Consider the following 25,365-nt stretch of genomic DNA (forward strand, 5'->3'; position numbering starts at 1 on the left):
GCTTTAAGAATTTCAAAACCGAACGACGAGACATTCTCGATCTTACGATCGTATTTACTGATCTTTGATTTATGTTCGGAAACAGCTGTAATTCTCCGTGACAGTGCGCAACTAATTTCCAAACCATCGAATATATATATACTAGATCGTAACGCAACTACTCTTTTCTCATTCGACGGATTCCACTTGTGTAATCGTAAATGATAAACCGGCGTGTCTGCAACGTCGTGCAATCTCGACCGGCGACCTTTTGCTGACTTCTCATAGATGCACATCTACGATGTATTCCTCTGAATCGAATCTATACGGTACGATACTGCCGTCCAAATTTAAAAGAGCAGAAACGATCGATGACGAAGTGTATTTCTGGAACGGTTTTATGAACCGATCCGCGGTTGATAAAAGTAAAGTGTATGTGTGCCTGGCGTGTATTCGATGGAACGAAACGGTAACCGATCACTGGTACCGATCGTGCTCACGAACAATTCGTTAAACGAAGGAACTCGTAACCGCGTGAGTCGCGGGTGCCGACTGAAGTCTAAACGTAAGTGCCACCGCCTCCAACCTGAGGATGACGATCCCCTGACTCCCTTTCCCCACCTCTACGGTCCGTGCACGCCGCCAGTGGCGACGGCGGCAGCGACGCCGACCAATCTCCTCTCGGCCCTCCGTAACCGCTTTCCGTGACATCTCCGTTCGCGCGAGAGCTGCCTCCAGTCACCCGCGATATTCTGTCCTTCTCGCGTCAGAATAAGTTTTCTATCTTGATCTCTTCTCTTCCTCGTATGGGTTAGGTTATGTACGAGTAGACGTTCCGTGACACGTTGAAACACGAAACGACCGCCGCGAAATCACGTGCGCGTTTCGAAACGCGTAATCGGGACAGATACGAGTCCGCTACGCTTCGGACAGCTGTGACGGCGTGTTGCTCGAGTAAAAGTGAAATTTTTCCAACAAATTTAACACGAAACATGGAAAATGACGGAATATAAAAGCCGATTATTCTCGATTATTTCTGTAATCGAAAACTATCGATATTTAGCTATTGATGGTTTGCATTTTATGCATGTAACATATTTTTTAATACATGCTGCGAGCATTGACAATTCATACTAGGTGTAGGTATTACATAATTAGGATTGCAAATCAAATTAACATTAATGAAGCCTATAAAGAAACATTTACTACAAGAATATAGGAATCAAAATATTACACATACATTTCATGAAATAATAAGACAGATGCGATACGATTATTCAATATTAGTAATCAATAATTTTCAGTGATTACGTATAGATAACTACCGATATTTCTCTACTTTTAAGGGAAAGAAATATAGAGAATTCTAAAACAAACATTCTACGTAGGATCATAGGATGGTAAAGACTGACATACCGGCGTCGTTCTTCCCGCTTTTGAGCACGGTCATGCGCATTGAAAGTTACATTTTTGCTCGAGCAATACACTCAACGGTTAACTACAAGCCGTCGACACGGAGAAAGGGACGGAGAGAGTCGACGACGTTTGGATTGAGTCGTTCGCGTAGCGCGTTCCAACGGAGTCAGACTCCTTTATCTTCGTGTTCAGTAACTGTTACTTGTTTTTCCGTGTTCGTTGGCTGGCTTCGTAATAGTCGCCGCGAAGAATGACAGACACGGTGCCCCATCGCGTAGAGAAACTGGATCCCCATCGATCAGCGACAGATTAGGAATCGAAGGTGACCGCATGGAATTGTTCGGACTGGGTGAATTATGCATGATCGCCGTAATAGGAGAGACAATCGATTTAATCAGTTAAAACTGCGTATTCGTGTTGACCGTACGCTGTGATTCGAATTTGCGAAGAAAAGAAAAGAAAAAAGAAAAAACAGTTATTGTACGCCCCGAATTTTGTAGTTAAAAATAGACAGAGAGCCATTCGGCTGCCAGCCCACGTGTGTATAATCTGCACAAGCGTTCGATCGCGCTTGGCTAAGCCACTGTATTTTCGTTTTTTCCGTTTTGTACCACTTTACGTTGTCACTTTTCGAACAAAATAACGCTCGTGCAATATTAACATTTTAGTTTTGACACACTTACCGTCGATGATGAGCATCTTCTCTTCGCAAAATAAATCATCTTGCTCTGTACGTTCCCTCTTTAATTTGGCACCTGCAAAAAATACAAAAAATTACTTATTAATATGTATGTATTCAATTAAAAAAAAAAAATTATTGAAAATATAATTATATTAAATTTATAAAAGGAAAAAAACATATGATCTATAGCAAATGTCAATTCTTTAACGATTTATAAATGCGACAAACTTTCTATAAGAGGCGGATATTATCCTAAAAGAGTATTCCCGTTTATCTCGATGTCCTCCGCAAGCCCAATGTCGCCGATAAACGTGACAGCGTGAGGTGAGCAGGAAAACGGTGGGTAGCTTCGAGAGTAACGAAGTGCAACATGCCACCGTTCTGTTACACTTCTATATCGTGTCCCTACTCCTGATCCTTTCTTGGATTTTCTTCAGCGCATCTCGCAGCAAGATATAGACGGTTGAATCCACAGGTCGATAAGGTATGAAAAATTGAAAGAGGCGCGTCTCCACGTGCTACGACAGTGGGGATAGGCAAAGATATTCCCCTAGGTCGGTAGGGTGAGCGGTAACGATAGGTTGTACAGTGGGGGGAGGGGGGAAAGGGGAACGAAAACGCCGGGGAGCACTGTCTCCGTCTGTCTCTCTCGCTCGTTTCTTCTCCGGGTCAGCCGAGGAGTCGGCAACGTCGCAATTGATCAGGACGCCACGCGGCCGGACACGCGTAGTGGGGGTTTGCCGGGGACAAGACGCATGCGCACTCGGGTGACTCATTTGCCCGCGTGCTCGTGTCCGCCAATACAGTGCACTGCTGCGCGTTCCGCACCGTTTTCCTTTGCTCTTATTTACGCCGTTCCTTTTTTTTTCTAGACCAAGCCACACTTCGTTTTCTCCCAATTTAGTCGATCCGTAATCGAATTAATCCATCTCTGCCCCTCTGTTCGTGTCGATTCAATGGACGGTGAATATGTGATTTTACTCTCGTATTCTTCGCCCACTTTTCCGCCGCGCGATCCATCCGTCTGTGTGTACTTTCGTCCTCTACTTTCCCCTCTCCGCGATACGGTCTCCTATACGGAGACAGCTAATCTGCGTGCATCTAGCCTGTGCGACGAATATCTCGACAGTAACGACGACGAGTGGCTACGAGCGTCTTTATGATTGCTTACGGAACAGCATACGACAAACTACTGATGCTGTGGGGTAGGAGTGGTTAGCAACTGTGTAGAGGTCGATCGACACCTACATAAGTAGAATCCTCGTATAGTTAAGTAGTACGATACATCGGTTTCAATGCCGGTGGACTTGGCGCATATCGAAGCTTCGTCAAAGTATTATTCGATACGAACAAAAGTTACTGCAAAATGATGGAGTAATACTCCGAAACCATTGCTTGATTATAACCCGTTAAAAATATAAATGACGTGTTAGAAAAGAAATATTTAAAAGATTCATTAGAGTTTCACGGGATTTAAATGCATTACCCGCATCCAAGGAAGAACATTATATCGCACCAACATATTCACAAGACTGCCTACAGGATTTACACTTCGCACTCCCACCTTGCGGAACACGCGCACGCTACGCGTGTTATGAAGTTGTAAAGCTGAATTGTAATGCATCATTTAAAGTACACGATAGACGGACTTAAATTATCGTTTAACGCGCATTGCCTGTTATATCACGCACCGACGTGCCAGCGAGCACGCGCAACGCGGTAACAGACCGGATGCGCAAAGATAGGGAGCGAATTACAACGTTTAAATCATCCGTATTACGATCGAGTTCGTGCGCAAGACCGGTACTCAGTTTCTACTTCGTAAGTCACCACCGCCCCATTAAGCTTTCAACTTATCTGTTATAAATCCGTTTTGGAATCCTCAAACTTAATCACAAAATTAAAACAATAAATTTTTCCGTATGGAAATTAAATTGAAAGAACAGAATTGAGAAGTAACAGTCAAATATAAGTTTTTTTTGCTTTATCACAATTGAAACAGGGGGTCGATCTTCCGATACGTGTGTATTCACCTTCCTTTAAGGTTTCATCATGACCAACAGGAAAATAGTCCAACGTAATAACACGTTGTTCTTGCATGTGCTTATATTCTTTTCTTTCCTATGTCTTTTTTGTCATTCTTTAATAACGACACAAAAACTTACGCCTGTATAAAATAACTCTTAATCATTTCGAATATTTATAAGATAAATTACGTTCAAATAGTGATAAATAGCAGAGTACACATCACCCAGATACAAGGGTAATCAAATTGAATGTATGTACCAACACAGCGCTTGGCATACAAATCTTTAATTGTCAGAAGTAGAGAAAACAACTTTCCATCGAAATCTATAGATTTTTTTGTAACCATTCACAAAATACCTTATTTTAGAATCCCAGTATCATAAGAGTTACTAAAAATTATTGTTTTATATTTAATAGTATGCGTATTTTAGTTAAAACCACAAAAATTCTATTTTTTTACTCTTTCTCCAACATAGAAGAAATTGAAATTGTTTACTAGTTTACCTAATGTTTATTCGAATTCGCATAGACGCGCACAAATCCACGAAACGGTAAGATCGATTTGACCTGTATCGCATGTATTCTTTTGCCTACCTTCCTTCCTTCCGTAGACGTACAATGCACCTCGTGTGGTTACCTACGCGGTTACCCCACCCTTCTAATCCCCTCATCGTATTCCAACCTTCCCCGCCGAGAGAGTCATCGACGGCCAGTGTCCACTGGCTGTGCTTTCTCTATGTACTGTATGCAGCAGTGTGCGCATGCGCGGGAATTACTGCTGATCATAACGAGCCGCGCGATAAATCAGATGCGTGCACGATAACGATGGAAAAAGCCGCATAGAGATCGCGCAAGAGAGACGGAGAGAAAAGGTGACACCAATATATTGCCTGGAATACTAACATGTTTCTAAAGCCCTAAGTACTAACAAGATTAATCTATGTTCCACCTAAAGTACTTGTGATATTTTTAACATACACTAGCTTATGAATGTGAACAAAATTTTTGTTAAGACAATCTGCTGATATTTAAGTACGTCGTTTTTGATATCGTAGATGAAATTTCACTCCTGTTAGAATTCTAGAGATACGCACGAGGAGACAGGAGAGAAAAATACAGGATGACAGGAAAACGAAGGGATAGTGTGGTCCTGGATTGAAATGGGAAAGAGGGGACCGGGCATATACAGAGATGCAAAAATAAAGAGGAAGAGTGATAGGAAGAGAGAACGCGACCGAACGCTGGCAAACATAAACGGTCGTGTGCGCGAGTAGGTGGCGCGCTCGTGAATGAAGCACAAAAGCTGTCGTAGTTTCTAGAGTCAGTGACCGGGGGTCCTGTGATTCCCCACTCTACCTCAATATATTCAGGTTCGTTCCTATGTTCCTACCATCATCGGACTAGTGATGGGATCAAGTCCAATACACATGTATAAGTTTATAAGCCAGAAGTGTGCATGCACACACAAATGCAGTAGTACTATCACAGTAATAATGAAAATAACCATTTTTTAAGAAACTTTTATTAATTTTAACATTTTTCTTCTAAGTCTAAAAATTATAATACGTAAATAATAAATTAAATGTGACGAGTATAGCATAACTTTCATTAAACATAATACGTAACTGCTTGATAGTGATTTAGGTAATAGATTTAATGAATTTTATTAAATTTATATGAAAATGCATAGTTATTAATTTCGTCTTTTTAAATATATATTCGTGGTGTTCGAATCTATCTTGCTTAGATTGAAATTGACTCATAAGTATCTATCTTTTCTAAAATACTTATAAAAACTTCAAATTTGATGTTTCTACGACGGAGAGGGAGCTACATTTTTGACTCGTATACCGGGGACGGAGGAGAAGAGCCGGACGTGTTCTTTAAAGTTCCCAGTCCCTCCCTATAAAAGCTGAAGCAAGCCACCGTAGAGATTGTAGCCGATATAAGTCCGGCAAAAAGACTAAATCTAATTGATTAATGTTTGTATGTACCCATTTGCGAGGTACTTGAGTCTATCACTATATAATCGTCACCGTAGCACCACGGTCACCATCGTTACCCCTCCAGAAGCGATATCACGTCTCCTTCCCCTCTCTAATCCGCCATCGGCTCACTTTCTCCCCTCTCCAACTGTCAGCCACCTAGCGCAACGTTGCCCCTTAGTTCCCCGCTTCCAGTTAACGTGTACTCTCCTCTATACGCGATCCCACCTAAGTCTAACTTCCGCTACCCTTTGGTGTGCCTGTTTGCCTTTATACGTGCCTAGTGGTCTCTGTACGTGCACGTTTCTGATGGCTGGTTCACGTTGGATCGACGACCACAAGGGAACCCGATGCATACGGTCAACTAAATCGCTCGCCTTCCAATCCCCTCTTCCATCACGCTCCTCCTTCCCTCTCTCTTTTGTTACCTTCTCTCGAGTTTTCAACCTTCTATCTCTCGTTGAAACTTGTAAACACTTTGCCTGGCCGCTTGTCAGTTACGATACACTTTCACGCGTCCATATTAAACACGAAAACCTTCGACTTTAACGTACTCGCGCGATAACGTTTAATCAATCTACTCGCAAACGATCGGTGATAAAAGCCGATTAGCGAGAAAAGTGCGCACGCAAAACAGGCAACAAGGACAAGTTCGCGCTCGTGAACTTCGAAATTTCGATATCGAAGATATTTGGAATATCGCTAACGAAGGTGGATCGAAGGGATCTGTTCCATCCTGATAATGTTACTTATACTATTATTTTATGGAACGTCACAGTTAAAAATATACGACTAAAGAAAGTATCTTTTTCTATGCAATACCAAGGTAAAAGCTTAATGTATGCCGTACACACTTTTAATTTGAATATTGCATAAACCGGTTTTATCTTCAATCCCTGTAAAAAGATTTTTGAACAAAACTCACGAGTTTGCAGTGCATAAATACTTTTCTCCAGTTACTTAGTGTTAGATGTGATATAACGACTGACAAAGTACGGCTAGTGACCGACAAAAAAGATCAATCGATAGATGGATATATCTGACATTAACAAACATTTGATTAAGATTACCGAAGTGACCCACACGACGATAATGACCGTATAACTTGCAGTTACGTCGGCTAGTTCTGCAACTCTTTCGAGAAGTTTTATCAAGCGGCAAATCACTCGACTCGACCTAAGTCAGTGCAGCAATCGTAGAGAAAGAGACCGATGGCATAGTAGCGTGCAGTCACCGCGCGTTTCGTGCTCGCCGAGAACTCTTTCGCGTGCGCTAAGACTCGCTTTACAGGATCGGCCGGTTGAGTCATTGACCTGGGAAAACGCGGGAATCAAAGGGACACGAGGCGATGGTATCCCTCGAGTGATCGGTTGGACACTTTTGCGATTATTATCACGTCAACCACGGCTACCTTTAACGAGTTTCCGAACAAGCCTCACAAAACGTCAACATCTGCTGCAAGTGGGAGAAACGAATCTAAAAAAAAATCAAGCTTCGAACAACACGTAGAAATAATTTGTTCGTAGTATTTTAAGTAATACTTTTCATGGAACTTTCCACTACGTGATGCGTTCGAAGCCGTCAATGTATCTGAGAATCACTGTTGCGAGGGAAATCATACCTAATTTGGAGGCGGTGAACGCGTGGGTCATCGCGTGCTATTCGCATGTACGTTGCAGTGTCTCTCATTTCGCGCAGAATTATTTTGCGGTTATTTTTTCTTTTGCAAAGATATATCTATATATGTATATATACGTAGTTTTTTGTATTGTTTTCAATAAATTTGAAAGAAAGTCGATGCATATATACGAATTGTAATGTCCTTAATATTCATATAATACGTGTAGTTTGGCACACAGTTATCAATGTTAACAATGTCTTTGCAATGAAAAGGAAAGCATTCCAATGTGAGAACTATTATGTCGTTGTTTCTGAATTAAAATATTGACGTTAATATGATATCAGAATTTCAGATATAATAATCAACAACTTAACATAAATAATGATTAAATTTGTAAAAAATTCTGTTTATGGATTCCTCATAAGAATTACAGAAACATACAAATATTTTTAAATTTCCTATCTACTTCATACAATTTTCATCTGTTAGGTGGGAAAGATGAGTTAACTTGACATCTTGATTATTAACATTAATTAATTTACACACAAATACTTTGACCTCATTTAATATACCTTTAGACCAAAATTAATTTCTTCACTTTGTTAATCTTTAATTGTTTGTAAAAATTTAGAATAAAAACACCAATTCAGTTAAATACCCATTTTAAGAAACACTTTCCTTTGGTAACACAACTTGCCTTCTCATTAAAAATCTTCTGATAAAAAAATTTTGACGGTTTCTAATCAGGACAAGCATCATGGTTGGTGAAAGATTTCGAGAACGCAATCCAGCGCGTTAAGAGATTCTACATATTCATACGTATTGTGAACGGTCGCCGAAAAGTGGCGCGTGGTACTCACCACGTGGCTCGTTGGAGTTGTGATGGTTGGAGTGGGGAGCAACGGCGAGCGGATGATCGGAGGAGGAGGAAGAGCTGCTCGCAAGACGCTCCCTCTTCTTCTCCTGCTGCTCGACGAACCGCGCTGCTTCCAGCAACGTTTCCAGGCTCATCCTGACGTTGCCGACTCGCTCCACGATGAGCTCTGTCCCTTTTTAAGATCCTTCGGGAGATTGAGACTCTGCGATCGGACCGTCGATTCCCGTCGCCGGCTACCGAGGACGAAGAAGTCGAGAGCCCGTTCTCGTGTCTCAACTCTCCTCTTTTTCTGCTGCTGCCAGCCGCGGGTGGCAATCTATGTACGAGAGGGAAACAGAACTGTTAGGTTCTACCAAAAATGCATCGGGTCACGGTACAGTCGTGAGGCGAATGGTGGGAGGACATAAAGTAATCCATGAGTTCTACATCGACCTTGGTAAACATCAGAAGAAAGGTCGTGTCTATTTCGTTGTTCATAATTAACCCAGCAATCAGTGCACGATAATTCGAGGAAATAAAAGATGTTGGAAACCAATCAACTGAACATGATACCAAACTTAACCAAAAGTTTGTTTTCAAAATGAAAAATGGCACGAGTCATACCTTCTTATTTATTTAACAGATGCGCACTCGTGAAATGTTTAACAAAGTTTCTAACTACATGGTTGTTTCCCGTTTGTTTAGGGATTTGAAACTTCGTTGTTCGATAATATTATTACATAGCTTGTTCGAACGAAGATGCAGACGGTACGGACAGGACCGGTGTCTGAGTATACGTCACGTGACGTACGCGTGACGTAACGCAGTCGCGCGGGAAGCTTTATCCCCTCCTGTGTGCCGTCTTCGTAATACCACATGGAGGTGATGCGCAAGCGCAACGTGCGCTTTCCAGGAGCGCAGAGCATTAGCACACATCTCGAGTTCCGATCGCTGGAAGCAATCTAACAGTCAAAACAAGAAAGTAAGGCGTGGAAATGGCAAAGAAATTTCCAAAAATTTTCAATCGAATAAAATAACGTAGAAAAAAAATGTAATCGATATAGTTAAAGTGTTATCTACAACGATGCAAGTTTCTACAATCTCCAATATATTAAAAAAGAATGATATTTCGAATCAAATAAACAGAAAGAATAAAAGTAAATGATATATCGTATAATTTTAATTTTTATGCGAATGTATGAAAATGTAAAAGAGTTAAAAATGTAAATTCGATCGAGTCCCATTTAAATGTAATTAAATTGAAAACAATTCAGTAGTTTGAATATTTTTCAGTTTCTAAGCAGAAGGAAAAATAGTATTCGAATGTAAAAAGTATAAATAAGTATCCGCCGTTTAAAATACGGTATTATCGCGTTTAAGCGACATTAGATTAGTTTGACTGTTCTCGTGATATAGGATCGAAAGCAAGAACGAGAGTCGTTACGTGGCGTTCGTACGCGCAAGAGTATGTTCGTAAATACGAGCATATAGAGTGTACGGTGTGTCGGCTGCGCAATCCGAGAAATCAGCGAGCGAAGAAAAAAGGTTCACGAGACAGAGGCGGCGGGAAAGGCAAAGTAGAGAAACGAGGTTCCGCCGCTGATTTGAAAAGTAGATATATCCCGGGCAATGTAATCGCGAAAGCGTACCATGATCACTAGCGGGCACAATTGCATTCCATGGCAAATGCAACGATGCAAAAATAGGAAAGAGGAACGACGCACTGGATCGAGTTAGTAGACGGGAGAGTGTCTAGAGCGTACGAAAAGTCAAGAAGCGTGCCGTAGACCGAACGAGCTCCTTAAACTGACAAAGCGACACACACGTTAGACGGGCGACGCACGCACCGTTGGCCAATAGGAGCTTGCGATAACGTGACGTCATGAGTTGAAGTACCGTGCGATTGGCTGGGTCTATTATGGCACGGAAAACACGCCACGCAACCACCTATACACATGTTAATTAAATAGGCGATAGTCCTGACGAGATAATGTCCCGTGGAGGGTTTTAAACGGGCGTGGTAACGGCAGAGACGGATAGAAAATAATGAGGAACTTACACGTACGCCACGACTGTATCCCGGTCACAATGGAAACACGCTGGAACCCACTTTCACGACAGAAATCAATTTCTTGGGAGAATTTCCGCAGTATTTCTGCTGTCAAACATACGACACATGCGGGATATCACGAGACACTCGTAAATTTTTTAACAGCGAACGATCTCGCGACGTTTCACAGTACACGACGGTTATAACCTGATCGATCTAGCGCGTGGCAGAAACATTTTACAAGTGCTAACCACTGCGCATCAACAGCCATGCTTGCTTGGCCACGATTCACGTGTCTGGGGTCCAAGGTATAGACCAATCAAAGCGAGGTTCATGACGTCACCTGGCTGTATCGACCAATGAACGCAGCCCATGTGACGCAGCACTCCGCTGGGCGTGTAAGAGAAGTGTCGAGCTGCTGTATATTGCTCGTTAGTCGGTGCACTTTTTTCGCGATTTTCTCAAGTTTCCTCCGGTATCATCGCGGAATACGGTACCGAATCAAGATTTCGGAGCCAGCCGATATCTTTTACAACCAGGCTTACCTTCCGGTGGACGCCGGAACGGACGAATATCGCGACAATCGTACACAGCACACCCGACACCCGGCTCGCCCGGGCAAACACTCACTCCGATCTCGGCGGCGTCACCCTCTGCCACCTTTTGTCACGTTCCTTCTCTGTCACATGGATCGAGCCTCTACGCTGTTGCCAATTCTACGATATAGAACCATACAGTTCATTGTTTACTTTTGCGCGCGCGCCAAAACTGCGTCCTGTCACTTCTTCAAAAGATAAGTTTCTTTCTTTATTAACAATTTATTTCATTTTAAATAAAACAAATACTTCGCTGATCTATCCATCGGAACATTTTTTAAATCGTCCTATCGTCGTACTATCTCGACGAGTTTATAGTTTAAATTAATAGAAATTTGCCGGCTTTTCTATAATTGAATGCAACATATATATACATATACACACACGCGCGCACACAAACTTTATAAATACAATAGTAAATATATAAAATAGGAAAATGTTGATACTTGAGAATGTGTATTTTACAATATTTACTTTCTTTATAATGTACTTATTACATATTATTCTTGAAAATTAAGTTGATATAAAGAAATCGAAAACTTTTCATGTTCTGTAAAGATATATATTTGTTTTTCTAACAGTATTTGCATATATATATACATTTTTATTAAAAAGATAAACAGAACTTTATGGTATTAAAGTGTAAAGGTACCATAAGTGTCACATTTTATATAAAAATTTAAATTTATACTAAGGGAATAAAAATCAATTTTTAACAGAAAGGAATAAAGATATAATTTACAGCATGTTATTAAAAATATTTTACTTTATATACATTTTGCACAAAATATACGTACCATATTTATAGTAATATGACTTTGAAAATTTACATGTATTATAACTTGTAACCAATATAATAATGTATAACATTCACAATTTGCTACAATTCGTTTAAGTTATTAAAGGTATAAGATTTATTTACTTTTCATGAAAACTTAATTTTCTTACATATATTTTTTTGATACAATTTATAATCTAAAACAAATTCAGCAGTACAAAATATGACTAGAATTTTCAAAAAATATTATATACTACAATTCTACACAGATTTAAGTAAAAAATATTACTACGTACTACATTTTCTAGTTACAAATATAAAGATACTTCTAATTACAAACTTTTTCGTTCAATATTGATCTGTTTAATCATTTCACTGCAGATATATTCTTGATTATCTTTTACAGAAAAAATATTCAATACATCATATATGTATATATATATAATTTTTTTTTTAATAGTTTTTACAAATTAGTATTATAATTATTTCAAAATATGTTTATTTCCTGTTTGTTTATTAAACCTATGCATTAAACAATAAATATCAAGAATATACTACAGTAGAAATTGATATCAACTTAATTTTGTGTGAGTTGCTGATTTGTAATAAATTATATGAATTTTATTTATATACCTAATGTGAATATATTTAATAAAAACGTACAAACACAAGAGTCAAAGTCATGAAAGAGAATAATCTTCTATTTAGATTATATACTGTGTTGTTATGTTTGTACGTATCAGCACCGTGATTTATACTCAATATATAATCAGTTTGAAGTCTTTTCATCTTCAGCACATGCAAGATTTCTTGTTTAAAACTATTCGATATTAGAAGCATAAGTTACGATATGTTTATCGTGCTACAAAGAGAACAAAAAAATACTGCAAAGAAAATTCCTACAATTTTAAAACAAAACATTCAAAATATTGTTTAACAAAACTGTTTTCAATATAATACTTCATTTAAACAAAAAATATACTTTGAAGCGATGCGATATTATTAATTTGTAATATATTATTAACAGAACCGTTCGTAATTCGCAACATTTTTTTAAATATTGCATAGAATTTATGTTTATTTTATCACTGTATTTCAAGGATAATAGATTAGATTGTACGAAAGGCCCTACAAAATTGATAGCACTTCAATATCTCACATGGCAATTTCAACAAAAATTTGAAAATTAAGTTAATTTTCTTTGAAAGAATGTTTAAAACAACACATTTAATGCCATCTTATAAAATTGAAAAATTCCATAGTAAATACTTCATAAGTTAGCATGAAAATTGTTCGAACAATTATTCATATTGCAATCAAAATCAAGAAAAAGTCTGATATATACAATTCACCCTTTTATATATTATTTATTTTTTTCATTTTTTTCTTACTGAATAGTTTTTGTCTTAGATACTGTAAACGTCAACTAACATAACAATTAACAATTTTAACTAAACAATGCTTCGTTGAAGCATTGGTTATCTACTCAAATTAGTAACATAAAGATGTTTAAGTTCTGTCTTTGGTGTATTTTCGAAAAGGGCAGCACGATTTTGTCCTTCTCCTTTTTTTACCCAGTGTCCATAAACTCTGAATGCGCAACCGTCAATAACCTATAATCAAAATTATACAACATATTTCTCTAGATCAATCAATATAACAAATAATAAATACCATTAAACAGTAGATAAAATACAGTATCGATAACATTCATTACATCACTCTAGTAAATTGAATATATCATTTATATGCATTTCTTAATACTAATAAAGAAAGATGTATTATTTTTCTAATATAATTATTACTTTTGTGACTAGAAATAACAAAAAAAATAATTTCTGACAAAATCTATATACTTTGTATCCCAAGGGAAAAATGGCAGTCCAATACATGCTTCTCTATGCTTAAAAGGTTGATAAATTATTTTTAACTTAGAGCAAATTTATTAATATAATTAAAAAATAATACCTTTCGTAAAATTTTGATCCTGTAAGGATCAGTGCAAGCCACTTGAGTCGAAAGAGGCTCGGGTGTATTGTGAAGCCGTTTGATACGAACGACAGCGCGAACACAAATGATTGCTAACTGGAATCTTTTCCTCGCGTTAAATGATTTTGCTTTCAACTCCTGTACAAAATAAAAGACACGATAGAAAAAGATTAAAAGTATTTAAAAAGTTAATAAACAATATTTTGCTGCAATATAAATACTATTTTATTAGAAAATACATGTGAAATATGTAAATATATGTTGCATTCAGTGAAAATAGAAACTATTGGGAATAATACGCATAATGAACAGCTTTGAGAAGCATATCGCATTTTAATCTTCTCAATATGATTGAAAGCTAATATGATCTCAAATATGATTTTTGCAAAGCTTGTGGAAAAAGGTAAATAAAAGTAAAAGTTAATACATATGTGTACATAAAGCTTCAAACATTGTGCCTTTCCAGTAATTTTTCAGCATAACATGCAAATATTTTAATTAATACCCCCATTATTAATATTCATTAATTGACGTTTAATATACATTTGCATATATTCATGCTTTGCTTTTCCGGAAAATATCGCTATTAATCAGTTATGCATAATTATAACCAATACAGAGTAATTTGTCTACACTGTTTCTCCATTATACATAAATACTTGGCGAAATATATAATACACTTCATAAACAAAAACAAAACAAAATAAACATAAATATGATCACCTCTGATTAAATTGGAACATCAATACAAACTAAAATGTTAATTGTTACATATATTACATCAAAATTTCAATCAGTGGAACCCATGTAGCGACAAACAAAATAAAAACAAAAATAATTTACCAAAGCTAACTGAGATATCCTACTCAGACGTCGCGAATTAGATGATAGCGAACGTTTTAAAGGAGCGATGTCTTGATCCCACAGCTGCAATTCCAATAATTTTCTATTTATCACAATACAATAATCTCCTTGTATTTTTTAAAAAATTCACTCTCTTGACACATAATCTATTCAATAGCTATTAAAGAAAACATTGTGAATAACAATATTTGGTATTTTATAGAAAAAGAGTACATTTCGCTTTGGGAAAAAAAAAAAAAAGGAAGAAAGAAAAAAGAATTGAACATATAAAGCAAACAAATAAAAACAAAAAATGAAGGCGATACATTTAATTTAATTGCATGGTGTGTAAATGAAAATAGATTCTATTTCTTTCGATTCAATTTTTATACCTACCAATTACACGATGCTAAAATACTTACCACAGTGTGGAAAAATGAATGCTGCAATGCTTCGCTGATACTAATTCTCTTCTTCGGGTCAACGACTAACAATTTTCTTATCAGATCTTTAGGCGCTTCTGAAAAGATGATGGAAATTGTAAAAAAGGTATAAAAATTTAGAATCATATTGAAAAATATTTTATAAAACAAAAAAATCTCTTTTTTCAACAATACACAAAAACACGAACACGTAATTGTACCCTATTCATTTAGGAAAAAAAATGTGCATCATGTTCAAAGATTCGTTAGTAACGGCTCTTACCTTCTTCCGTATATTTTCCATACATGAAGCAGCTCACATCAAGATGATATACCTTTGATAAATAATTATTCAAGATGATACTTTTCAGATATTACCATGGATTTTATATCATGCTTGTGCATCAATACTATTGAATGACAAAAGCTTCCACCTAAAATTTTAGGTCTGTGTCTTGCACAGGTTTTGAAATATTTGCAAAAATTTGACTATATACACACGCGCGCGCGCACACACACACACACGCTCATATACAATACTGTTATACTAGCTTTAATACTATCTTCTTAAACACTATTGTATGGTTGCTTATAATAGTATATCAGATATGAAAACTAAAATTGTTTACATAACGAGAAAAAAAAAACAAAAATACTATAAAATGCCTAAAAAATTTTACAACTACATATTATTATTAATGAGTAGAGTAATAACATGATTATATTAAACTTGCTTTTGTATTATTTATTTAATAGTGTTTATGTTTTAAAATAACTACTACCAAAGTAAAACTCTGAAAATGATGCATATATACAAACACATGCACTATGTTAATTAAACATAAATGTATTCTATATGCCACAGGAAACACCATTTTTCTCTATTTCTTAAATATAAATTATTACTTTTTATAATGTAGTATTTAATAAGTAACAATGTTTACCTGTTATATCTGCCCACTCGGGAGATGTAAATGAGTATTTTCCTTCCATAATATTTCTAAGCATGACCATCTGCTTTCTATGCCAGAAAGGTGGACAACCAACTAACAAAGTAAACATAATTACTCCACAGGCCCATCTAAAAATGAAAAAAAATTTTTCTTTTGCTGAAGTAGCTAATATTGTAATACTTCTATTTCTTTATATACATTCCTTAGGCATATATTAAATTTTATCAACCTACATGTCTACTTCATACCCATAGCCTTCCGCATTTTCAAACATATTGCACTTGAGCACCTCTGGCGCCAAATATCCAGGAGTACCACAAAGGTCTATAAAAACAATTATTATCACTATGATACACCAATAAAAAGACACATTTATATATTCAAAATTATATAACTATTAGAAATATGTGAATACTATAATACTATATATGTGAATACTATAATGAAATCTATATATGCATTCGTGGTATACGATACACAAGCACATGTATATGTAGATTGTTCCACAAGTTTCTGCATAAAAACCCTGTCATTGTGGGCAACATTTAAAAACAAAACTACAATACTACATAACAAAAATACACAAGTCCTTTATAAAGGGTTTAGAACAATACTAAATATGGTACTAAGTATGTGTAACACGAAAGGACAATTATATTTTTTCTTTTAATTGAAGAAATACTGTTTTTAATGTCTGATTGTGAAATCTAGTCTTTTAGCCTCAAAGGTTATTTGATACCTCTAGATTGCATCTCCTTGTTATTGCTTATCGAAAAAATTTGGAGCACAAAAGTATACATATATGTAAACGAATGAATTTAAAAATCATTAGATATGATAGGATTGGATAAAATTTCAATAAATTAGGTCTAGAATATTTATTGATATCTACACTAATAATCTGGGCTTGCATCGATAAAAGCAGATATCACTTGAAAATATAAACATGATTCAAATATTTATTATGTTTTATGTATTTGTTACAATTTTTAAATGAAGTAATTATTTAATAAGTTTTATTCAATGAGTTCTTGTTACACAACAGCTTGATTTTTAGCTATGCAGCATAACAGTAAAAATTATATTACAACTCCTAGACATTTTGTATATACCTATAGTATTCAAAGTGTTTTATTTAGTATTTATATGTATAGTGTTGTAGTAAGAAATATAGTTGTATCATGGTTAGTAATGTAGTTGTATTTCTATAAAATAATTACATACCATATAACTTATCTCCTCCTTTCAATATTCTGGCAAAGCCGAAATCAGTTATTTTTACATTTAGACTATCGTCAAGTAATATATTCTCCGGTTTCAAGTCCCTATGCACTATTCCCTGATTATGTACATGCAGAACTCCCTCGAAAACTTGTCTCATGATATAACGTGTCTTTTTTTCAGAAAGAGTAACAACAGATGTGAGGTAGTCAAATAGTTCACCATTTTTACAAATTTCAAAAATTAAAAATATAAAAGTACTAGATTCAAAGACATCGTGTAATTCAACTGAAAAAGCAATAAAAACATATGATTATATATACACATTTATATATATATATATATATTAACTAAATATTGTGATTATTATTATTTTTTTTTCTTTGTACAAAACAAAATGTCTTTTTATTGAACTTACTAATATAAGGATGTCCAGCTACTCTACGAAGAATTTGTACTTCCTGTAATGTAGCATCCTTCATAGTATGTCCATCTTCATTAGTTTCATTACTAATATCTATGATCTTAGCTGCATATTCTACACCTGTTTCTTTCTCTATACATCTTCTCACAGTAGAAGATATTCCTCTGCAAATAGTAATACTTGATTTAATTAACATTTTACTAAATTTAGTTTTAATTGTTATTATTTTGACAGTACTTAAATGAATAAATAATAATACATGAATAAATAATATGTAAATAAAATATGTACAAGTACTTCTCTTCAATTTCGATACCAGGATTTTGATGACACATTATGAGACAAAGAAAAATTAAGCGAATAAGTCTTTTCAAACGATGCAACGCGTATTAAGGTTTGACAGAAACATACAATAGAGTCTTTTTATATTCCCTTGATACTGTAATCTGCCCTGTACGCTAAATTATTACTTAATTGTTGTTATTTCGTCAATATACGAGAAATAATCACATTCGAATCGAATGTACTATTTAATTTGAAGAAATTACATAATTGTACAGGTTAACTTGTAGTTAGTGAAGTTGTAAATTCCTTAATTCGTTCATTATAATCACGATGCACTAGAATCTAATAATATAAACACGAACGTGTCTACAGTACAGACGCATTCAGTGAATAAATAAAAATAGTACGTTAAACTTGTTTTTTAGACACGAACCTCCCTAGGATTTCCTTAGGTTCATATTTCGCATAAAATCCTTTGGCTGCGTCCTTGTCCGGCAAAAGGTCGTCCCCTTCGTCTTTTGCCATATTACGCGTAATATTTCATACGAATCACATTAATAACCACCATGTAAACAGCACATGTTCCTTTAATTTGAAAGGAACAGGTTCCAGCGAACAATTGTTCTACCGGACGCGATTGTCATATTCTGGTACCTTACAACAGTGTCTAACACAGTGCCGCGCTCTGTGCCAGCTACATTCTAGGAAACATTAACAAAGAGATCACTGATCACCGTGCACCGATAATGGCTACGACAGATCCTCGTCTGCAGTCTAGACGAAGAAAACACATGAACACATAAGCACTGCGAGGGGAACAATGGCGATAGCCAATATATAAAGTAACGAACAAAGATGGCTCTGATGGTGCAACGAAGAAAAGACCGGACTTGTCGAGTGTGAAAGGAGAAACGTTAAGTTACAATCTATTATCGGACTAAAATTGCTGTTCCTAAGGTATGTATGTATATATGTATTATACACTGTGCTCGTCTATATTTTACGGTATTAACGCATACATCATGTGACTTTGGCAATTTACTATTTTAAATCGTACAGCCAATACAATCGTGTAACACTGATAATACCACCAACTTATTTTCTTTAATACAGTTAGAATTTGAGTTATAAAAAATGATGGTATGACGTAGGATTTATTGTCAGCATGTCAGAATTGAACACGTGCGTACAGATTGATTAATTCAAAGAAGGGAAAAGCGATTTATATTTTAGCGAGTTTATATATTTTCAAATAACATTAATATTAAAAGCATAAAGGAAGAAAGAAAGAAAAGGTTCCAATTAGAATTGCATTCTTTAATTCCATAACTCTGAATTATCCTCTCGAATATGTATCTAAAAAATAACAGGAATATTTCTCATGTATGAATGTTAGGTATACAGAGCGAATATAAATAGAATCCACCGTTGCCTCGCTTGTTCCTCGCAGTCTAGCTCAAAATGTTAAGTGCTATTGTATTGTTGGAGTGACGCATCCATTTTTTTTAACACAGGGACGCGGGCAACCCACGCGACGCATACGTGTAATGATGTACATATAACTAGCGAAGGTGGATTAATTGTGAAATCTCTACACCAATCGAATTGAACAAACTGATCTCTGAACTCATTGTCGATACGTTCGATACGTACTAACTGCTATGAGATAGAACTGCTGACTAAACAAAAGAACAGCAAGAGGAATTGTATCGACATTCGATCGTGCGATCCCACCTAGGACTTATTTGCAATTTCCGCTACTAAAGGTTGCCCCTCCCTGTTTTTACACAATCGCGACACGAGACATTAACGTTCTTTCGCGAAACAAACAAGCACGAAGCAAAAATACGAGGATCCGATACGTTTTACAGATAAACGGAAATGAAGTCTGTATTTACGGACCACGCAGTTGCGCGAGCAAGGCCTCATTTTTACGACATTCAATAGTGAGTTGCCTGACCGCAGCGACGTATTTACGTTGTTGTTCTATCAGAGTAACCAGTTGTCGACTGAGTTCATCCCTCCTGTTTTTCTCGTCGGCACATCGTTTCTCCACCTACATAAAATATGATCGTATTGTCATAATATAGCTGTGATTTGTGCATTTTGTCATCTTACACAATTAGATAATACCAATGCGTTAATCGCTATAAAAATCAAACAATTGCTTTCTTTTATATTTTTTAGCCACCTCAACGCGACTACTTATTTATTATAAATTTTACGGAACTTATACGATATGAATACTATTTCGTAGAAAAATTAGTTTATTAAATTGCAAGATTAATTGTAAAACTTCAGGACAAGACAAGACAAGACAAGATAAGAAAGTGCGTTGTGTATTGTACCTTTGCCTTGGTGCGTTTAACGCCTGCAACGATCGCCTCGAATTGCTTAAGAAATTGCTCCTTACCGCTCGCCGATGCCATTGCTCTGAGAAATACAGTCGAGAAAAAGGAAGGCGTGAATTACACGTTATCGATACAAAACAAGACGTAAATATAAAATTTACCAATTACTCACTCGTTGTAATTGTCTTGGATCGAATTTAATAGCGATAATTCTTTGCTTAAATAAAGTTTCGTATCATCAAGGGTATTGTACAACGTGTAATATTGTTTTGTTTCTTTGTGCTTTGCCGAAACTGCAATTAAATAACGATAAAATATTATTTGGTTCATGCGGTGGCTAAGTGGTAGTCAATATGTAAAAATAGATTTGCGAACCTTGATTATAAAGTTCCATAAATCGTCTTTGATATTGTGTAAGCTCAGAACGGCCAGGAACATCGTCCAATTGCCTGGTTAGAGAGGCGATAGCTCTGTTCTTTTTGGCTAACTGCAATCTGATTTTCATCACTGCCTCTTTTTGTTCCTCGTATTCCTTCAAATGGTCCTCTTCTTCTTCGGATGTTCCACTTTCGATTTCTTGTAATTTATCTTTCAATAAATTTAAATCGCATTTGCACTGTTCCCGGAAGTTATGTTCTTGTTCTTTCAAACCGTCGTGGACTAATAGAAGTTCTTCTAAACGTTTGTAACTGCTAAAGAAGCAAGAGCAAAATTATATATGTTCAATTAAAAATGTTCATCTTGTAATTATGAAAAAATATTGTAAAATTATAGTTAGGTGCCTGTCGTTTTCATTGATTCCCATTTCTTGCGCTTTTCTTAATGAACGTTCAACGGCTTGTCGTTTTGCACGAGATTCGTTTAACTTTTCAGTTAACTCTGAATGCTTCGCGGATAAAGCGTCTCTTTCTTTTGTCAATTTGCGAACACGATTTTGAAGTGCAGCTCTTTGCTTTTCTAACGCTGTCAGAGCTACTGACGAATTCGTGCTACTACCTTCCTGCGATTAGTAATTTATTAGTTAGCATCATTGTTGAACTGTTCATGTCATTGATCAATATTTGTTGAGAAGGAATTTACTTCAATATCGGAAGTGAACATCGTCGCATATTTCTCGGCCACTTTGGCAATCTCTTGTGCTTGAATCCCAACAATGTTGCCCACTGCTGCTACACTTAAACGAGCCTACACATATTGTGAAGATTTATTTCTTCTTTACTATTTATTATAATAATATGCAATTATTATAATAAATACTATTATTATTTACCGAACTTTCTTCAATAGCAGCTAGATTTCCAGCCAATTGTTCTGTATTTTCCTGTAGAAAATGATATTATGATGTACACTGTAACTGTCTATATTTGATATTCACATGTATTGAACTCATTTACGTATTAAACTATCATCCGTATAATTAAACGATGAAAACGAGGTATTTAAAAAACATTATACAAGCAGATTTTGTTTCACCTTTTCTTTTAATTCTTCTGTATTCTTCGTTTCTTTAACATCGCTCGATGTAGTTTCAACCGACGAAGCAACAATTTTTATTGAGTACAAAGGTGCTTCATATTCCAAAACAGTACCAAAAAATCTAGTAGATTCGTCTCTTTTAATTCCCTCTTTATGTTTAAAAAGACGCCGAGGCTCGTAAGATTTCTGAAAAGAATTATAATTTCAGATATCTCCAGCTTTTTTTCACTTGGAATCAGGAAAATACGTTTCCAATTTGGGAACCACCGATTTGAATGATCGCTTTTTTAATAATACAACTTACTTTAACGAATTGAATATTTTTAATTAAATTTTCTTTAGTTGCTTGATTAGCACCTTCGTCTTCAGAAAAAGAATGCTTTTTGTGAAATTGACTTAAAGCAAATGATCGTACGAAATCCGCCGTTTCTTCTCGAGTTTCCATTGAACGTTTTACCAACCACTAAAATTTATTATTATTAATTATGTACTTTAGTACTAATTTAAATACAATGATAGAAGAACATAAATTAATTACTTGTATAACAGGAAAGATGTGGATACAATCTAAACCTTGAATTTGATGCGGCTCTATTCGATACGGGCAATTCATTTTGGGTAACATAGCCACGATTTTCTCAGTTAAAGATCTATGATATTAAAGCATATGAGACGTTGAACATTTCAAACGTTTTATATATTGACTTACATTTTTTGTCCTATAGTAAGATTTTCACGAAACAATAAGTCAATATCTACATCAAAGTTACATGATTCTATGCACCAGGTCATTCCTCCGATTACCTAAAGTCATATGGATATCTATTAACCTAAATCTGTTAGCCTCGGTTTAAGCGGTTTAAAAAAATTTATTCTGTGGGTACTTTATCAAAATTTGATAATCCCTTTATCCTAGCTCGAAAATAGCCTGCTGCCAAAAGTAAATCGATAATATCTTGGAACTTCTTCGTTTGCTCTTCATCTTCGCGAACATCAGCCTGTAAACATTTTGTATTACATTTGCTATCAAATCATATTTCCCGCCTCGTGTGTAGGATGCAGACGTAGTTGGTAGTACGGGCAATTTTCGACAGAGGGCGATAGATCAGAGCACAAGTATTATTTTTACTCGGAAATAGTTGAATGAAACAACGTATAAACAAGAGGTTATTAAATGAATAAGTAAACGATGATACTGTTCGTCGTTATACAAGTTATTCCAACTTATATTAAATATAAGTGGCAAAAAATTCTTTGAAATGTGGGAGCTGTAAAACATAATATACATAATACAACAGGGTGTGAAGTGACATATCGTGTGCTCCATAATTGATACAAATACATAGATTATAACAGCATGCATTGTAAATGAATGAGAATTGTTAATTTCATTGTGCTTCCTAATGAACTGTGATCGTGAATGTCATAGTTTATTAAAACATATGACTGGTTTTATAAACATACCTCGGTTGTTTCGGAGCTTCGTGGTAATTTTTTTGGTACATCGTTTAACATTGTTCAGTCTCGTTGAAAGAGATCTTGTGAATTGGGCAATTAACGTGTATAAAATATATTTTAAATAAACTGTTAGTATATCTATTTAACAATGTTTAAATTGCGTCACGTTCTGTCATTTAATATTCGAGATTCTCGATGTTATTTCAACCATTTTGCTTCCGTCACGGCCCAAGGATGAAGCTTAAGCCAAGTTTCTATGTATGGTTTTGACATCTGTGACTGTTCTCTAAAGTATTTTCTGAGATTTTTATTGAATGATAGAGATTTTATCTCATGTGGTTCATAATTACCAATCAATTTATTGAAATATAGTGTTCGTATTTTCTTAGTTTTATACAATGTATTATATAATTGATTGTAAAAGAAATAAGAAAATCAATATACATATATAGAATGAAGAAAGCATATCTATGTACATATGTATAAAAAATAAAATATTTTTGTGTGGAACATATATACACACCACATTCAAGAAAATACATTTTAAAATTTGATTAAATGTGCATGTATTTTGTTATATCTATATGTGTTTTACTAATTAAAAGGATAACCTACGAGCCTATTAGCTATAGACAGTGTCTGCAAGATCCCAAATTCGATTTTTGGTAAATCTGTCGATATGTTAGTTCCACGTTGGTATTAAAGAAACCTTTTTAACCACTTCGTTGTGCAGTATATATATTCATAACAAGAAAAGTAATAAAAAAAATACAGTTAAGTCTCAGTGATCTAAAAAAATAAAATATCGCCTTACTTATCAGAAATCTTCATATTCTAATGGATTTTTATACAATTTAATTAGAAAAAATAGGAATGATTAACGTTAATATAACGTATTCATATTAATGCACTAATGAATTCGCCAAAAATCATTATGATGTCTAATTGTTCCAAAAAGTTGCTACACTTTTGATGAAATCGTCAAATCGTGAGCGATATCGTTGAAATTTTTAACTGAAATCTTAAATATAAAAGTTTGGGATACACGTTACATGTTATATACATATATAAAATAAAAGAGATAGATAAAAATTAATGTTGTAGGTTTCATACGTTTCTATGCTATTGTACGAAATCATTATCATTTTATATGATTAATTAAGATTTATCTATATAAAATTTTAGCAAGTACAACGAAGTATTGCTGTACCAATGTGATGCAACATGCATATAGGAGTTTTATTTCCGTAACTCGAGTAGCCGTCAGAGGTCAGATGTCAACATACGAGTACTGACAGACATTTTGGTAGTTGTTTGCCAATATTTATAGTTACTGAGAGAACTATGTATTTTTTTTTCTACTAGTCATAAAAATTCATGCAATAGAGGGTAGTAAATACAATGCCCACATATTGTTTAAGGAAATGTAATAAATGATACTGTATTACTATACTACTATTAAAACATTGAACTAATTAACACTATGACGTCCGGTGGCTCCACGTTGGTGCCATGCGAAAACTATCGTTTAAGGGCTGGTGGCACAACGTTGGTGCCATGCAAACAATTATCGGGTAAGTGCCGGGTGTTCCACGGTGGTGCCATGTCAAAAATTATCAGGTAAGTGCCGGTGGGTGTATTGTATAAAACGTATTCGGTATTTAAAACTGTAGAACGAAAGTACCACCGGCGCGACACGAAAAAATCTGGATTAGACGTGCGGACGGCATAGTGTTAAGTTACGAGAACAATCAATGTATATAAATAATTTAATGTGTAGTAAATTTTAATGCGTAAAAAATATATTTGATAAACTTATGAGAAAATAAATGTAAAAATAATTCTATACAATGTCGATACCTTTTGTGTCCGAGGATACATCGATGTAATGGAGGGTGGCTGGGATTAGAGACATAAGAATGGATCCTTGCGTAGTCATCTCCACGACGGTG

General features: G+C 35.4%; 3 protein-coding genes and 2 long non-coding RNA genes across 13 annotated transcripts in view; 2 read left to right on the plus strand and 3 right to left on the minus strand.

The window, feature by feature from the left end:
- Positions 1-11,273, minus strand: part of LOC143422476 (uncharacterized) — a 38,933-nt gene extending 27,660 nt beyond the window's left edge. The window contains exons 1-4 of one of the 6 annotated variants that reach the window (XM_076893147.1): positions 10,217-10,368; positions 9,192-9,529; positions 8,572-8,904; positions 2,079-2,150 (exon numbers count right to left, since the gene is read on the minus strand). In XM_076893147.1, coding sequence (XP_076749262.1) covers positions 2,079-2,150; positions 8,572-8,722 — 223 coding nt within the window. In that variant the 5' untranslated portion in view covers positions 8,723-8,904; positions 9,192-9,529; positions 10,217-10,368. Of the gene's footprint in view, positions 1-2,078; positions 2,151-8,571; positions 8,905-9,191; positions 9,530-10,216; positions 10,371-10,626; positions 10,768-11,162 lie in introns of those variants that run through there. The other 5 variants (XM_076893146.1, XM_076893144.1, XM_076893145.1 and 2 more) reach the window with 5 other exon arrangements.
- Positions 138-775, plus strand: LOC143422495 (uncharacterized). The gene is made up of 2 exons (XR_013101724.1): positions 138-196; positions 268-775. It is a non-coding gene; the product is annotated as an uncharacterized LOC143422495 (long non-coding RNA).
- Positions 1,377-5,598, plus strand: LOC143422494 (uncharacterized). Its single transcript, XR_013101723.1, has 3 exons — positions 1,377-1,717; positions 2,318-2,416; positions 5,182-5,598. It is a non-coding gene; the product is annotated as an uncharacterized LOC143422494 (long non-coding RNA).
- A 688-nt stretch (positions 11,274-11,961) lies between the features above and the next one.
- Phkgamma (phosphorylase kinase gamma) lies at positions 11,962-18,951 on the minus strand. 3 transcript variants are annotated; one of them, XM_076893169.1, is made up of 9 exons: positions 18,801-18,951; positions 17,838-18,007; positions 17,423-17,707; positions 16,432-16,522; positions 16,190-16,326; positions 15,246-15,343; positions 14,824-14,907; positions 13,960-14,118; positions 11,962-13,604 (listed from the first exon to the last, which is right to left on the minus strand). In XM_076893169.1, exons 2-9 carry the CDS (start codon positions 17,899-17,901, stop codon positions 13,470-13,472), a joined length of 1,053 nt encoding a protein of 350 aa, XP_076749284.1. In that variant the 5' UTR covers positions 17,902-18,007; positions 18,801-18,951; the 3' UTR covers positions 11,962-13,469. The 3 variants fall into 3 exon arrangements, with proteins under 3 accessions (XP_076749284.1, XP_076749282.1, XP_076749283.1); XM_076893167.1 differs by having other exon boundaries at positions 18,562-18,949; XM_076893168.1 differs by lacking the exon at positions 14,824-14,907 and having other exon boundaries at positions 18,562-18,948.
- Positions 18,952-19,401: 450 nt separating this feature from the next.
- On the minus strand, positions 19,402-23,658 carry Fidipidine (coiled-coil domain-containing protein 93). 2 transcript variants are annotated; one of them, XM_076893155.1, is made up of 14 exons: positions 23,420-23,658; positions 22,840-22,953; positions 22,665-22,759; positions 22,494-22,605; positions 22,260-22,418; positions 21,953-22,141; positions 21,750-21,800; positions 21,560-21,664; positions 21,262-21,479; positions 20,855-21,171; positions 20,652-20,772; positions 20,477-20,561; positions 20,031-20,184; positions 19,402-19,484 (listed from the first exon to the last, which is right to left on the minus strand). In XM_076893155.1, the coding sequence occupies exons 1-14, from the start codon at positions 23,468-23,470 to the stop codon at positions 19,465-19,467; spliced, it is 1,791 nt and encodes a 596-aa protein (XP_076749270.1). In that variant the 5' UTR covers positions 23,471-23,658; the 3' UTR covers positions 19,402-19,464. The 2 variants fall into 2 exon arrangements, with proteins under 2 accessions (XP_076749270.1, XP_076749271.1); XM_076893156.1 differs by having other exon boundaries at positions 20,855-21,164; positions 21,258-21,479.
- Between the last annotated feature and the right edge of the window lie 1,707 nt (positions 23,659-25,365).

Source organism: Xylocopa sonorina, chromosome 3 (assembly GCF_050948175.1).
Source record: "Xylocopa sonorina isolate GNS202 chromosome 3, iyXylSono1_principal, whole genome shotgun sequence".
Taxonomy (NCBI): Eukaryota; Metazoa; Arthropoda; class Insecta; order Hymenoptera; family Apidae; genus Xylocopa; species Xylocopa sonorina.

Excerpts from the sequence above, each read along its gene's own strand:
- Phkgamma (XM_076893167.1), bottom strand. The coding sequence starts at position 18,653 with ATGGCAAAAGACGAAGGGGACGACCTTTTGCCGGACAAGGACGCAGCC. Across the intron at positions 17,708-17,837 it reads AGCTGGACATCCTTATATTA|TTGAATTACACGATGTCTTT; the intron begins GTAAGTTCAATA and ends TTGCTTTTTCAG. Across the intron at positions 14,119-14,823 it reads GGATATCTCAGTTAGCTTTG|GAGTTGAAAGCAAAATCATT; the intron begins GTAAATTATTTT and ends TATTTTGTACAG.
- Fidipidine (XM_076893155.1), bottom strand. The coding sequence starts at position 23,470 with ATGTTAAACGATGTACCAAAAAAATTACCACGAAGCTCCGAAACAACC. Across the intron at positions 22,606-22,664 it reads CTTACTATAGGACAAAAAAT|ATCTTTAACTGAGAAAATCG; the intron begins GTAAGTCAATAT and ends TTAATATCATAG. Across the intron at positions 22,419-22,493 it reads ACATCTTTCCTGTTATACAA|TGGTTGGTAAAACGTTCAAT; the intron begins GTAATTAATTTA and ends AATAAATTTTAG.